Source organism: Brassica rapa, chromosome A01 (genome assembly GCF_000309985.2).
Source record: "Brassica rapa cultivar Chiifu-401-42 chromosome A01, CAAS_Brap_v3.01, whole genome shotgun sequence".
In the NCBI taxonomy this organism is placed as follows: domain Eukaryota; kingdom Viridiplantae; phylum Streptophyta; class Magnoliopsida; order Brassicales; family Brassicaceae; genus Brassica; species Brassica rapa.
The window spans coordinates 29,339,662-29,355,503 of NC_024795.2; the positions used below are offsets into that span (position 1 = coordinate 29,339,662).

The 15,842-nt window shown below is 33.0% G+C and overlaps 2 protein-coding genes and 1 long non-coding RNA gene across 4 annotated transcripts in view; 1 reads left to right on the forward strand and 2 right to left on the reverse strand.

Annotated features, from left to right (window-relative positions):
- Window positions 1-15,250, forward strand: part of LOC117132114 — a 17,327-nt gene extending 2,077 nt beyond the window's left edge. The window contains exon 2 of the long non-coding RNA XR_004455614.1: window positions 15,123-15,250. This is a non-coding gene — a long non-coding RNA (uncharacterized LOC117132114). The remainder of the gene's footprint in view (window positions 1-15,122) is intronic.
- LOC103842894 (protein SPIRAL1-like 3) overlaps window positions 1-15,842 on the reverse strand; it is a 209,522-nt gene that overhangs the window by 178,552 nt on the left and 15,128 nt on the right. The gene's annotated exons all lie outside the window — the stretch shown is intronic.
- On the reverse strand, window positions 9,005-15,157 carry LOC103842915 (LRR receptor-like serine/threonine-protein kinase RPK2). Of its 2 annotated transcripts, XM_009119599.3 has the most exons (9): window positions 15,021-15,157; window positions 14,794-14,923; window positions 14,579-14,720; window positions 14,277-14,489; window positions 14,039-14,177; window positions 13,787-13,937; window positions 13,578-13,687; window positions 13,409-13,506; window positions 9,693-13,321 (listed from the first exon to the last, which is right to left on the reverse strand). In XM_009119599.3, exons 1-9 carry the CDS (start codon window positions 15,102-15,104, stop codon window positions 9,847-9,849), a joined length of 4,542 nt encoding a protein of 1,513 aa, XP_009117847.1. In that variant the 5' UTR covers window positions 15,105-15,157; the 3' UTR covers window positions 9,693-9,846. The 2 variants fall into 2 exon arrangements, with proteins under 2 accessions (XP_009117855.1, XP_009117847.1); XM_009119607.3 differs by lacking the exons at window positions 14,039-14,177; window positions 14,277-14,489; window positions 14,579-14,720; window positions 14,794-14,923; window positions 15,021-15,157 and having other exon boundaries at window positions 9,005-13,321; window positions 13,776-13,937.

Sequence of the window (15,842 nt, forward strand, 5' to 3'; positions counted from 1 at the left end):
TAAAACTTCATAAACTCCCTAAATCGATGGAATAACCACTATAAAATTATTATTTTCTTGATAAACGGAGACGACAAAGGCTCCAAACCTCTTTGAACATCATCATATGTTAGTGCAGGATGAAACTAGGCATTAAAACAATATTTTCATATTTTTGAAATTTTCTCAAAATCTATGTGCTAACCCCTACAAAAATATTGAGTTTTTGGTAAATATTTTTATATACTAAAGCCTATAAACTTTAGTGTTGTTTTAAAATTTCTACCATGTTCTACATTTGTATTAATGCATGATAAACTCTTTTTCATGGTAAATGAGCATCGTTTAATTGTTTTATCAATTAATTTAGTAAAACTTCATAGTACTCCCTAAATCGATGGAATAACCACTATAAAATTATGATTTTCTTGATAAACGGAGATGACAAAGGCTCCAAACCTCTTTGAACATCATCATATGTTAGTGAAGGATGCAACTAGGCATTTAAAACAATATTGTCATATTTTTTGAAATTTTTCTCAAATCTATGGGCTAACCCTACAAATATATTGAGTTTTGGTAACTACTTTAAATACTGAAGCCTATAATCTTTAGTGTTGTTTTAAAAATTTCTACCATATTGTACATTTGTATTAATGTATGCTAAAATCTTTTTCATGGTAAATGAGCATCGTTTAATTTTTTTTATCAATTAATTTAGTAAAACTTCATAATACTCCCTAATCGATGGAATAACCACTATAAAATTATTATTTGCTTGATAAACGGAGACGACAAAGGCTCCAAACCTCTTTGAACATCATCATATGTTAGTGAAGGATGCACCTAGGCATTAAAACAATATTGTCATATTTTTTTGAAATTTTCTCAAAATATATGGGCTAACCCCTACAAAATATTGAATTTTGGTAAATACTTTATATACTGAAGCCTATAATCTTTAGTGTTGTTTTAAAATTTCTACCATATTGTACATTTTATTAATGTATGCTAAACCTCTTTTTCATGGTAAATGAGCATCGTTCAATTTTTTATCAATTTATTTAGTAAAACTTCATAATACTCCCTAAATCGATGGAATAACCACTATAAAATTATTATTTTCTTGATAACAGAGACGACAAAGGCTCCAAACCTCTTTGAACATCATCATATGTTAGTGCAGGATGCAACTAGGCATTAAAAAAAATTGTCATATTTTTTGAAATTTCTCAAAATCTATGAGCTACCCCCTACAAAAATATTAAGTTTTGGTAAATAATTTATATACTGAAGCCATAATCTTTAGTGTTGTTTTAAAAATTTCTACCATATTCTGCATTTGTATTAATGTATGATAACTCTTTTTCATGGTAAATGAGCATCGTTCAATTTTTATCAATTAATTTAGTAAAACTTCATAATACTCCATAAATCGATGGAATAACACTATAAAATTATTATTTGCTTGATAAACGGAGACGACAAAGGCTCCAAACCTCTTTGAACATCATCATATGTTAGTGAAGGATGCACCTAGGCATTAAAACAATATTGTCATATTTTTGAAATTTTCTCAAATTATGGGCTACCCCTACAAATATATTGAATTTTTGGTAAATACTTTATATACTGAAGCCTATAATCTTTAGTGTTGTTTTAAAATTTCTACCATATTGTACATTTTTATTAATGTATGCTAAACTCTTTTTCATGGTAAATGAGCATCGTTCAATTGTTTTTATCAATTTATTTAGTAAAACTTCATAATACTCCCTAAATCGATGGAATAACCACTATAAAATTATTATTTTCTTGATAAGCAGAGACGACAAAGGCTCCAAACCTCTTTGAACATCATCATATGTTAGTGCAGGATGCAACTAGGCATTAAAAAAATATTGTCATATTTTTTGAAATTTTCTCAAAATCTATGAGCTAACCCCTACAAAAATATTGAGTTTTTGGTAAATAATTTATATACTGAAGCCTATAATCTTTAGTGTTGTTTTAAAATTTCTACCATATTCTGCATTTGTATTAATGTATGATAAACTCTTTTTCATGGTAAATGAGCATCGTTCAATTTTTTTATCAATTAATTTGTAAAACTTCATAATACTCCCTAAATCGATGGAATAACCACTATAAAATTATTATTTGCTTGATAAACGGAGACGACAAAGGCTCCAAACCTCTTTGAACATCATCATATGTTAGTGAAGGATGCAACTAGGCATTAAAACAATATTGTCATATTTTTTGAAATTTTCTCAAAATCTATGGGCTAACCCCCTACAAATATATTGAATTTTTGGTAAATACTTTATATACTGAAGCCTATAATCTTTAGTGTTGTTTTAAAATTTCTACCATATTGTACATTTGTATTAATGTATGCTAAAATCTTTTTCATGGTAAATGAGCATCGTTCAATTTTTTTATCAATTAATTTAGTAAAACTTCATAATACTCCCTAAATCGATAGAGTAACCACTATAAAATTATTATTTTCTTGATAAACGGAGACGACAAAGGGTCCAAACCTCTTTGAACATCTTCATATGTTAGTACAGGATGCAAATATGCATTAAAAAAATATCGTCGTATTTTTTGAAATTTTCTCAAAATCTATGTGCTATAACCCCCTACGAATATATATTGAGTTTTTGGTAAATACTTTATATATTGAAGCCTATAATCTTTAGTGTTGTTTTAAAATTCTACCATATTGTACATTTGTATTAATGTATGCTAAAATCTTTTTCATGGTAAATGAGCATCGTTCAATTATTTTTATCAATTAATTTAGTAAAACTTCATAATACTCCCTAAACCGATAGAGTAACCACTATAAAATTATTATTTTCTTGATAAACGGAGACGACAAAGGGTCCAAACCTCTTTGAACATCTTCATATGTTAGTACAGGATGCAAATATGCATTAAAAAAATATCGTCGTATTTTTTGAAATTTTCTCAAAATCTATGTGCTAACCACCCCCTACGAATATATATTAAGTTTTTGGTAAGTAATTTATATATTGAAGCCTATAATCTTTAGTGTTGCTTTAAAATTACTAACCACATTCTTCACTTGTATTAATGTATTTTAAGCTCTTTTTCATGGTATATAGGAATCAATAACTTTTTTATCAATTAATTTATTAAAACATCATAATATTCCCTAAATCGATGGAATAACCACTATAAAATAATTATTTTCTTGATAAACTGAGACGACAAAGGTTCCAAACCTCTTTGAACATCATCATATGTTAGTGCAGGATGAAACTAGGCATTAAAACAATATTGTCATATTTTTTGAAATTTTCTCAAAATCTATGGGCTAACCCCTACAAATATATTGAGTTTTTGGTAAATACTTTATATACTGAAGCCTATAATCTTTAGTGTTGTTTTAAAATTTTTACCATATTCTACATTTGTATTAATGTATGCTAAACTCTTTTTCATGGTAAATGAGCATCGTTCATTTTTTTTATTAATTAATTTGTAAAACTTCTTAAACTCCCTAAATCGATGGAATAACCACTATAAAATTATTATTTTCTTGATAAACGGAGACGACAAAGGCTCCAAACCTCTTTGAACATCATCATATGTTAGTGCAGGATGAAAATAGGCATTAAAACAATATTTTCATATTTTTTTAAATTTTCTTAAAATCTATGTGCTAACCTCCCTACAAAAATATTGAGTTTTTGGTAAATATTTTATATACTAAAGCCTATAAACTTTAGTGTTGTTTTAAAATTTCTACCATGTTCTACATTTGTATTAATGTATGATAAACTCTTTTTCATGGTAAATGAGCATCGTTTAATTGTTTTTATCAATTAATTTAGTAAAACTTCATAATATTCCCTAAATCGATGGAATAGCCACTATAAAATTATGATTTTCTTGATAAACAGAGACGACAAAGGCTCCAAACCTCTTTGAACATCATCATATGTTAGTGAAGGATGCAACTAGGCATTAAAACAATATTGTCATATTTTTTGAAATTTTCTCAAAATCTATGAGTTAACCCCTACAAATATATTGAGTTTTTGGTAACTACTTTAAATACTGAAGCCTATAATCTTTAGTGTTGTTTTAAAATTTCTACCATATTGTACATTTGTATTAATGTATGCTAAAATCTTTTTCATGGTAAATGAGCATCGTTCAATTTTTTTATCAATTAATTTAGTAAAACTTCATAATACTCCCTAAATCGATGGAATAACCACTATAAAATTATTATTTGCTTGATAAACGGAGACGACAAAGGCTCCAAACCTCTTTGAACATCATCATATGTTAGTGAAGGATGCAACTAGGCATTAAAACAATATTGTCATATTTTTTGAAATTTTCTCAAAATATATGGGCTAACCCCTACAAATATATTGAATTTTTGGTAAATACTTTATATACTAAAGCCTATAATCTTTAGTGTTGTTTTAAAATTTCTACCATATTGTACATTTGTATTAATGTATGCTAAAATCTTTTTCATGGTAAATGAGCATCGTTCAATTTTTTTTATCAATTAATTTAGTAAAACTTCATAATACTCCCTAAATCGATAGAGTAACCACTATAAAATTATTATTTTCTTGATAAACGGAGACGACAAAGGGTCCAAACCTCTTTGAACATCTTCATATGTTAGTACAGGATGCAAATATGCATTAAAAAAATATCGTCGTATTTTTTGAAAATTTTATCAAAATCTATGTGCTAACCCCCTACGAATATATATTGAGTTTTTGGTAAGTAATTTATATATTGAAGCCTATAATCTTTAGTGTTGCTTTAAAATTACTAACCACATTCTACACTTGTATTAATGTATTTTAAGCTTTTTTTCATGGTATATGGGAATCAATAACTTTTTTATCAATTAATTTATTAAAATATCATAATATTCCCTAAATCGATGGAATAACCACTATAAAATAATTATTTTCTTGATAAACTGAAACGACAAAGGCTCCAAACCTCTTTGAACATCATCATATGTTAATGCAGGATTAAACTAGGCATTAAAACAATATTGTCATATTTTTTGAAATTTTCTCAAAATCTATGGGCTAACCCCTACAAATATATTGAGTTTTTGGTAAATACTTTATATACTGAAGCCTATAATCTTTAGTGTTGTTTTAAAATTTTTATCATATTCTACATTTGTATTAATGTATACTAAACTTTTTTTCATGGTAAATGAGCATCGTTCATTTTTTTTATTAATTAATTTGTAAAACTTCATAAACTCCCTAAATCGATGGAATAACCACTATAAAATTATTATTTTCTTGATAAACGGAGACGACAAAGGCTCCAAACCTCTTTGAACATCATCATATGTTAGTGCAGGATGAAAATAGGCATTAAAACAATATTTTCATATTTTTTGAAATTTTCTCAAAATCTATGTGCTAACCCCCTACAAAAATATTGAGTTTTTGGATTATATTTTATATACTAAAGCCTATAAACTTTAGTGTTGTTTTAAAATTTCTACCATGTTCTACATTTGTATTAATGTATGATAAACTCTTTTTCATGGTAAATGAGCATCGTTTAATTGTTTTTATCAATTAATTTAGTAAAACTTCATAATACTCCCTAAATCGATGGAATAACCACTATAAAATTATGATTTTCTTGATAAACGGAGACGACAAAGGCTCCAAACCTCTTTGAACATCATCATATGTTAGTGAAGGATGCAACTAGGCATTAAAACAATATTGTCATATTTTTTGAAATTTTCTCAAAATCTATGGGCTAACCCCTACAAATATATTGAGTTTTTGGTAACTACTTTAAATACTGAAGCCTATAATCTTTAGTGTTGTTTTAAAATTTCTACCATATTGTACATTTGTATTAATGTATGCTAAAATCTTTTTCATGGTAAATGAGCATCGTTCAACTTTTTTTATCAATTAATTTAGTAAAACTTCAAAATACTCCCTAAATCGATGGAATAACCACTATAAAATTATTATTTGCTTGATAAACGGAGACGGCAAAGGCTCCAAACCTCTTTGAACATCATCATATGTTAGTGAAGGATGCAACTAGGCATTAAAACAATATTGCAATATTTTTTGAAATTTTCTCAAAATCTATGGGCTAACCCCTACAAATATATTGAATTTTTGGTAAATACTTTATATACTGAAGCCTATAATCTTTAGTGTTGTTTTAAAATTTCTACCATATTGTACATTTGTATTAATGTATGCTAAAATATTTTTCATGGTAAATGAGCATCGTTCAATTTTTTTTATCAATTAATTTAGTAAAACTTCATAATACTCCCTAAATCGATAGAGTAACCACTATAAAATTATTATTTTCTTGATAAACGGAGACGACAAAGGGTCCAAACCTCTTTGAACAGCTTCATATGTTAGTACAGGATTCAAATATGCATTAAAAAAATATCGTCGTATTTTTTGAAATTTTCTCAAAATCTATGTGCTAACCCCTACGAATATATATTGAGTTTTTGGTAAGTAATTTATATATTGAAGCCTATAATCTTTAGTGTTGCTTTAAAATTACTAACCACATTCTACACTTGTATTAATGTATTTTAAGCTCTTTTTCATGGTATATGGGAATCAATAACTTTTTTATCAATTAATTTATTAAAACATCATAATATTCCCTAAATCGATGGAATAACCACTATAAAATAATTATTTTCTTGATAAACTGAGACGACAAAGGCTCCAAACCTCTTTGAACATCATCATATGTTAGTTCAGGATGAAACTAGGCATTAAAACAATATTGTCATATTTTTTGAAATTTTCTCAAAATCTATGGGCTAACCCCTACAAATATATTGAGTTTTTGGTAAATAATTTATATACTGAAGCCTATAATCTTTAGTGTTGTTTTAAAATTTTTACCATATTCTACATTTGTATTAATGTATGCTAAACTCTTTTTCATGGTAAATGAGCATCGTTCATTTTTTTTTATTAATTAATTTGTAAAACTTCATAAACTCCCTAAATCGATGGAATAACCACTATAAAATTATTATTTTCTTGATAAACGAAGACGACAAAGGCTCCAAACCTATTTGAACATCATCATATGTTAGTGCAGGATGAAAATAGGCATTAAAACAATATTTTCATATTTTTTGAAATTTTCTCAAAATCTAGGTGCTAACCCCTACAAAAATATTGAGTTTTTAGTAAATATTTTATATACTAAAGCCTATAAACTTTAGTGTTGTTTTAAAATTTCTACCATGTTCTATATTTGTATTAATGTATGATAAACTCTTTTTCATGGTAAATGAGCATCGTTCAATTGTTTTTATCAATTTATTTAGTAAAACTTCATAATACTCCCTAAATCGATGGAATAACCACTATAAAATTATTATTTTCTTGATAAACAGAGACGACAAAGGCTCCAAACCTCTTTGAACATCATCATATGTTAGTGCAGGATGCAACTAGGCATTAAAAAAATATTGTCATATTTTTTGAAATTTTCTCAAAATCTATGGGCTAACCCCTACAAAAATATTTAGTTTTTGGTAAATACTTTATATACTGAAGCCTATAATATTTAGTGTTGTTTTAAAATTTCTACCGTATTCTACATTTGTATTAATGTATTTTAAGCTCTTTTTCATTGTATATGGTAATCAATAACTTTTTTATCAATTAATTTATTAAAACATCATAATACTCCCTAAATCGATGGAATAACCACTATAAAATTATTATTTTCTTGATAAACGGAGATGACAAAGGCTCCAAACCTCTTTTAACATCATCATATATTAGTGCAGGATGATACTAGGCATTAAAAAATATTGTCATATTTTTTGAAATTTTCTCAAAATCTATGAGCTAACCCCTACAAAAATATTGAGTTTTTGGTAAATAATTTATATACTGAAGCCTATAATCTTTAGTGTTGTTTTAAAATTTCTACCATATTCTACATTTGTATTAATGTATGATAAACTATTTTTCATGGTAAATGAGCATCGTTCAATTTTTTTATCAATTAATTTGTAAAACTTCATAATACTCCCTAAATTGATGGAATAACCACTATAAAATTATTATTTTCTTGATAAACGGAGACGACAAAGGCTCCAAACCTCTTTGAACATCATCATATGTTAGTGAAGGATGCAACTAGGCATTAAAACAATATTGTCATATTTTTTGAAATTTTCTCAAAATCTAAGGGCTAACCCCTACAAATATATTGAGTTTTAGGTAAATACTTTATATACTGAAGTCTATAATCTTTAGTGTTGTTTTAAAATTTCTACCATATTGTACATTTGTATTAATGTATGCTAAACTCTTTTTCATGGTAAATGAGCATCGTTCAATTGTTTTTATCAATTAATTTAGTAAAACTTCATAATACTTTTTAAATCGATGCAATAACCACTATAAAATTATTATTTTCTTGATAAACGGAGACGACAAAGGCTCCAAACCTCTTTTAACATCATCATATGTTAGTGCAGGATGAAACTAGGCATTAAAACAATATTGTCATATTTTTTGAAATTTTCTCAAAATCTATGGGCTAACCCCTACAAATATATTGAATTTTTGGTAAATACTTTATATACTGAAGCCTATAATCTTTAGTGTTGTTTTAAAATTTCTACCGTATTCTATATTTGTATTAATGTATTTTAAACTCTTTTTCATTGTATATGGGAATCAATAATTTTTTTATCAATTAATTTAGTAAAACTTCATAATACGCCATAAATCGATGGACTAACCATTATAAAATAGCTATTCTCTAAAGAAATGGAGAAAAAAAAGTTCCAAACCTCTTTGAACATCATCATATATTAGTGCAGGATGCAACTATGCATTAAAAGAATATTGTCGTATTTTTTAAAATTTTCTCAGAATCTATGTGTTAACCCCTACGAAAAATATTGAGTTTTTGGTAAATGTTTTATATACTGAAGCCTATATTTTTAGTGTTGTTTTAAAATTTATAACCACATTCTTCATTTGAATTAATGTATTTAAAGCTCTTTTATGGTATATGTGAATCGTTATAGTTTTTTATCAATTAATTTAGTTAAATTTCATAATAATCCTTAAATCGATGGAATAACCACTATAAAATCACTATTTTCTTGATAAAAGGAGACAACAGAGGCTCCATACCTCTTTGAACATCATCATATGTTAGTGCAGGATGAAATTTTGCATTAAAACAATATTGTCATATTTTTGAAAATTTCTCAAAATACATGTGTTAACCTCTACAAAAATATTGAGTTTTTGGTAAATGTTTTATATATTGAAACATATAATCTTTAGTGTTGTTTTAAAATTTAGAATCACATTCTAAATTTTTATTAATGTATTCTAAGCTCTTTTTCATGGTACAAATGAATCATCTACATTGCCGAAGTAAACTAAATATTGTTGCAATTCTTTCAATTTTGATTCTCTTATGAGATTTTGCAAAACTGATTGTGCTTATTGTTTCGATAAACTTCAACTTTGTTACCTGAAAATTTTATTGACCAAAAATGAGAGGTATATTATTTATAAATTAAGCATTGAACATATAACAACTCTTGCTACTATGAACTTCTCATCCTCCCTACATAGCCTCTGGGGATTTCTGGCTCTGTAGCCCAATCAAAGAACACAAGTTCCTGCCATCATCAACTCAGAGATCAAACTTTCTATACCTTTTTGTTAATATATTACATCTCTTCTTCTAACTACTACACAACATGTTAACTACACAAGTATGTTTACAACTGTACAAATAAAAAAAATAATCAAATACAAATTACTGGGGGAAGAGCTAACACGGCGGCTGAAGCTGCTTCAACCGCCGTACAACTTGCTTCATCGTCGGCCTCGTCGATAGAGAATCCACAGTACAAATAACCGCTAAATGCAGAACCTCAACGAGATCATCGTGCGGACCAGCATCCCATAACCCTGCCGTGAAAAACTCCTTGGCCCGTCCTTGTTTCAACAACATACAACCCCACTGCACAATGTTGAATCCATTACCGTACGAAACAAACGACGGATCAAGCGCTTTCTTGTCTGAAAGCAGCTCCAGAAGCACCACTCCGTAGCTGTAAACATCCGCTTTATCTGAAACCCGACAAGTCATCGCGTACTCAGGCGCTACATATCCGAACGTACCAGCCACGCCCGTTGTTGCGTGCGTCTCTGATGTCCCGAGCAACCTCGCTAATCCAAAGTCCGATAAATATGCGTTGTGATCATTGTCTAAGAGGATGTTGCTTGGTTTGACATCACGGTGAAGAACTCGTGGGACGCATTGGTCGTGGAGGTAAGCGAGAGCTCTAGCTATGTCAAGCGCGATCTTGTGAAGATTTCTCCAATCTACAGCTCTTGTGGATCGCTCTTGGATGAACTTCTCGAGGTTGCCTCCCGGGAGATAGTTGTAAACCAAGAACATCTCGGTTTCGCTCGCGTGGTAACCAATGAGAGTGACCAGGTTCGGGTGTCTAAGCCTACCTAGTGTTTTTATCTCTGCATGGAACTGTTGGACGCCTTGAAACCGTCCAATCGAGAGGCGTTTGATAGCGACGATAACCTCTTGAGAGATCTCAGCTTTGTACGTTGCTCCAAACCCACCGTTACCGATCAGATTGCTCGCATTGAAGTTTCCCGTGGCTCTAACAACGTTGTCGAAGGTTATTGCAACTCCCATGTCCATGAACATAGTGACTTCTCGTTTTGTAGTAGCCATGACCTTCGATTTCGGATGCCATTTCCTCGTGTAGAAGAAGAGAATCACAAGAGCGATCAGAACTGAGACAATGGCTGACGCAGATGCTATGGAAGCAATCTCTAGCGAGTTGAACCCGTCTCTTCCTGAGTTCTGAGACGGAGCGTTTTCGACAGGGGAAGATGCGTAATCCTGCGTGCTAGAATCTGCCATGGGGCCTCTGGGATCCGAAGATGGTGTTGTCAGAGAGAACACACGGCAAGGCTGAAGATACATGTTTCCGACCACACTGCTGCATTTGGTCAATCCATTGGTTGGAGGAACAGGACCTGACATATTGTTGGAGGAGACATTGAAAACCGCAAAAGTAGAGAAACCCGTGGGGATTTGTCCAGAGAGGTTGTTGTTGTTGAGAAGCAGCACAGTGAGATTCTTCAAGTTGACGAAATCATGAGGAATACCGCCGGATAGAGAATTTGAGGAGAGATCAAGAACTTGCAGGGAATGCAACTGACCAAAACTCTCAGGGATTTGCCCCGTCAGGTTATTATTCGCAAACGAAAGAAACGTCAAAGCATTCATCTTCTTCCCCAGGCTTCCCGGTAGATGACCTTGCAACTGATTCCAGCTCAGATTAAGTGCAACAAGCGAAGATAGATCCCCAAGGCTCGATGGAATTGTCCCAAAGATCTGATTCAAGGAAGCATCAAGAATCTTAAGAGAAGGACACATGTTGCTGAGCCCTTCAGGAATCCGGCCTGAGAGCTTGTTGAAGCTTACGTTGACGTAAACAGCTTTGAGTTTGTCGCAGCTATCAAACAGATTCCCAGGGAATTGCCCGTACAACTGATTCCCTCCACCAGAAAATATGTAAGAGATGTTCTTTCCCAACCGCTCTTGTGCAATTGGTACAGACTTGAGAGTTCCAGTGAAGTTGTTGTCTGCGAAGTTATGAAACACAGCCGGACCTCCGTCACCTCCAACAGCAGTCAGGGAAGCTCCAACTTGAGCCTTCTCGGTGAAGAAGGAGAGATAAACAGACGAAGGGTCGGCGTTATAAGATTCAATAGAAAACCCGTCAAAGTAAACAACAGGAGGACAATGGGTTGTGGTATTGCTGAGAAACTCCGGGATTAAACCCGATAAGCTGTTTCCGCCAACGTCAAAGACACTCATGCAGGGAACCGACATCTCTTTGAGAAGCTCTCCGGTAAGCATATTCGAGCTCAAGTCAAGAAGACGAAGGTTCTTGCATTTACTAAGACCTACAGGAATCTCCCCCTTAAAGAAGTTCTGACCCAAATTAACCATCTCCAAGCTTTGACATGAACCCCAATCTCGTGGAAACCTCCCTTCTAATGTAGCTCTCGGCACCCAAAGTATCTTTAGCTTTGGAAGCCTAGTGATTTCCTCCGGAATCCCTCCTTGATAGAAATTGAAATCTTCGGTCATGGAGGTTAAATCAGCGCCTGGAGGTTGATCTGACTCCCCTCTGACGCTGCTAATGTCTTCATACACATTGTACAGGTTCGATAGCACAAGAACAGACAAGGAAGAGCAATTCCCAAGCTCTGCAGGTAACGGACCACTAAGAGTGTTCTTCGAAACATCCAAAACCTCAAGCTTCCCAAGATTCCCAAATTCTGAAGGGATGGTCTCTTCCAACGTATTCATATACAACAACAATGACTTCAAACCACGACAACTCCCCAAACTCTCTGGAATTCTCCCAGATAAGAAATTACCAGACAGATCCAAATGCTCAAGCTTTCCACAGTTATCACCAATATCTTTAGGCAGAGAGCCTTCAAGCCAGTTTAACAGCAAGTGCACCACTCTGAATCTCCCGACAAAACCAGGAACAGTTCCATTAAGCTTGTTACCACCTAAGTTCAGAATCTCCAACTTGGAAAGATTCTGCAGAGAACTAGGGATTTCACCTGAAAATCTGTTAAACCCTAGATTCATGACCCGCAAACTCCGTAGCCCCGTAAACTGAACAGGCAATGACCCGGACATCAAATTCCCTTCAAGATCAAGAACTTCCAGCTTCTCCATTTCCCAGATTCCAACAGGAATCTCTCCGTTAAACGAATTGAAGGGCAGAGACAAAACCCTAAGTTCTGTGAGACCCACAATGACAGAAGGCAAATTCCCAACCAAAGTCCCAAGCTTTCCGGCGCAAACCCTCCGAATACCAAACCCATACAGAGGAAACTTGCCAATATCAGCACAAGTGAAACGGTTTCGACTAATTTTAGAGCTCCCCTTATCGCTTCCAGAGCCACTGATGTTAAGAGCCATGACTCGGGAGGTCGAGTCGCAAGATACGCCAAACCAGGAGCAGTACTCTTCGCTCTCATTGACCCAACTAGCTAGAATCGAACCAGGATCCGATACCGTTTCCTTAAACCGAAGGAGCACCGATTTGTCCGAATCAGCTAATACTGTGATTCTTCCGGGGAGACAGGTTGTGATACAGAGTAACCAGAAAGAGAACAATATGATCGGAGGCATCTTTCTAGGGGGAGAAACGCCATCTGATCCGAATTTACGCTCAGAACAGCGGCTGAAAGATATGAATCATACCATCAAATTATGAATGAATGAGCATCCATAGACATATAAATACAAAGTTTCTACTGATGCAACTTGCCTGATAATGACAGCTTGGTTTATCTGATCCATTTTACAATCAATCAGCTTCGCAGTTATTGCCTTCACGATCCATGGTTCAACCTCCTCTCCCTTTAACTGAAACACACAGAACAGTAAGAAACTAAAAAATATATTACCATTATTTCAGGGTTTCTGAGTTTGTATACCTGTAGAGTGTCTTTAATTGAGGTGTAAGGTATTTTGCCAAATTCATCAGACGCTAAGTGCACTAGTGACAACAATCTCATCTTTGTTACACAATCTTCATCGACAAGTCCTAAGGACCACCAGAAATAGAAATTAAGGATTTTCTCCGGAGATGGGACGTGTTTACACTTTACAGAAAGAGCAGTAAACGGATTTACAATTTGGTTACCATAGCTTTGCAGACATTCTGAATTTGCAGTTTGGAATTCCCTGTAAGCATTAAGCCTCTGAGTTAGAAAGATCTTCAGCAGCTGGTGAACTGGTCCATATTTAGGATCCTTCTCTAGTTGTGCTACGGCTGGCAAGTCCAATAAATCACACTGCAGTTACAGAAACATTGATGTAATTATGACGGATCTTAGACATGAAAGACAGGATCCTAGACATCCCAATCACACTATGTTTTTACGAATTATGATACCTGGAAGATGTTGGGAGCTTTTACAAATTCAATAACTGCACGCACAGCCTCTTCCTTAGCTTCACCTAAGGCCTGAGCATCCTCTTTGGAGAAAGTCGTTAGATACTTTGTCAAGAACTTGAGGGATTCTTTCACCAAGCTGGATGTGTATAAGAGAAGACAAAAATCATGATGGAAACGAAAGAAGGAAACCAGGTAGAGAATTACTGATGATGAAGTAATAATTATGGTGCAGTACCTTTTGTTTTCTCTCAGCACATTAGCAATGGCAAGGAAGAGTTCCCTCTGATCTTTAATGTCAATACTCCACTCTTCCAAAAAACTATCAATCTTCTTAAAAGAAGGAATTACATACTCGGTAACCATCCCAGTAACAGCTAGGGATAAAGCTTTCATGTAGACTTGAAAACGAGCATACGGGTGGTCCAGAAGGCTATATAGATTGAAGAGGCTATACAAATACCAAAAAAAAAGAATGAGTAAGTATGTAACTTATAAACAAATCACTTTTTGAACTTATAAGCTGGAAAGAAAGCATACATCTTCAAACGAAGTGAAGCTTTATCATTTGGTTGCTGAACAAGCTTAGCAGAAATAACTTTCACGATATCCAGGACATCATCCTCAGGGCTATTGGCATTCTTGACAATGCTGCAAATGATGCTGTATGTACACTCAAAATCTGAATCAAAGATACACACAACTGATGAGAGACGACAACACACACACGCAAAAATGAGTATAGAGAAACAGACCTTGCTGAGAAATCTTGGAAGATGCCAATTCAGCTGAAGCTACTAGTAAAGAAGCTAACTCCAACCACTTTCGTGCTACTATGAACTCCTCGGCTTCTTTGCAAAGCCTGGCGATTTCTGGCTCTGAAGCCTAATTGAGTTCAAAAATCAGCTGAAGCTATTCTAGTCTACCACTCAATCAGATCTACGAAACGAAATGGTTTATGATGTTAGTGAGGTGGTGGTACCTCGGCGAGCTGAGAAGTGAATCGGACGACGGAGAGAAACGGATCTCCTTCGGAAGTGGGAAGAATCGTCGTCGTCGTCGTCATAGCGCAGCCGAGCCTAAGAGAGAGAGAGAGAGAGAGAGAGAGAGACGGAAAAGGAAAGAAACCCTAATCTATTATTTTATCTTTTCCGGTTATGTTTAACCGCGATTGGACCGGGTTCGCAAAAATTAAACGGTTTATCCAAAAAAGAATATCCAACGGTCATGATTGAGCTTTAAGATCCGTCGTCGTGTTCTGCCGGATGGTCACCGTTGCCACCGATTGAGACTCGAAATTGGCACTTAATAATAATATTTCACACCTTATTAATTTCACGATCAATCATTTGATTTGACTCGGCTTCTAGTTTACGATGGAACATATATTATTTGAGGAGTAGATTGTGAAAAATGATCTTATTTGTTTAATTTTTATTTAGATTGGTAACATGTTTGTTTTTTTCTTCTTGAAATTTGACATTAAGGTTTCTAGTAGAAACTCGTAATGAAGTCTGTGTAAAGTCGAGATCTGTTAATCTTTTACCAACCGCTTGTGTTACACAACGATCACAATGTGTTACACACGAGTTCGAGAGAAAGAATAAGATAGACGTTTCAGGCTTATAAACTTTTCTGAAAATACTTTTGTATTATTGAGATTCGGTGATATGTTTACAACAGATGATTGATCTTTATATAGAGATCGAATCAATACAAGTATAAGAGACACAACTCTTTATACTAAAGGACACAACATGAAGAGTTACAACTCTTTGTGTAATAACATAAATAACTAACTTAT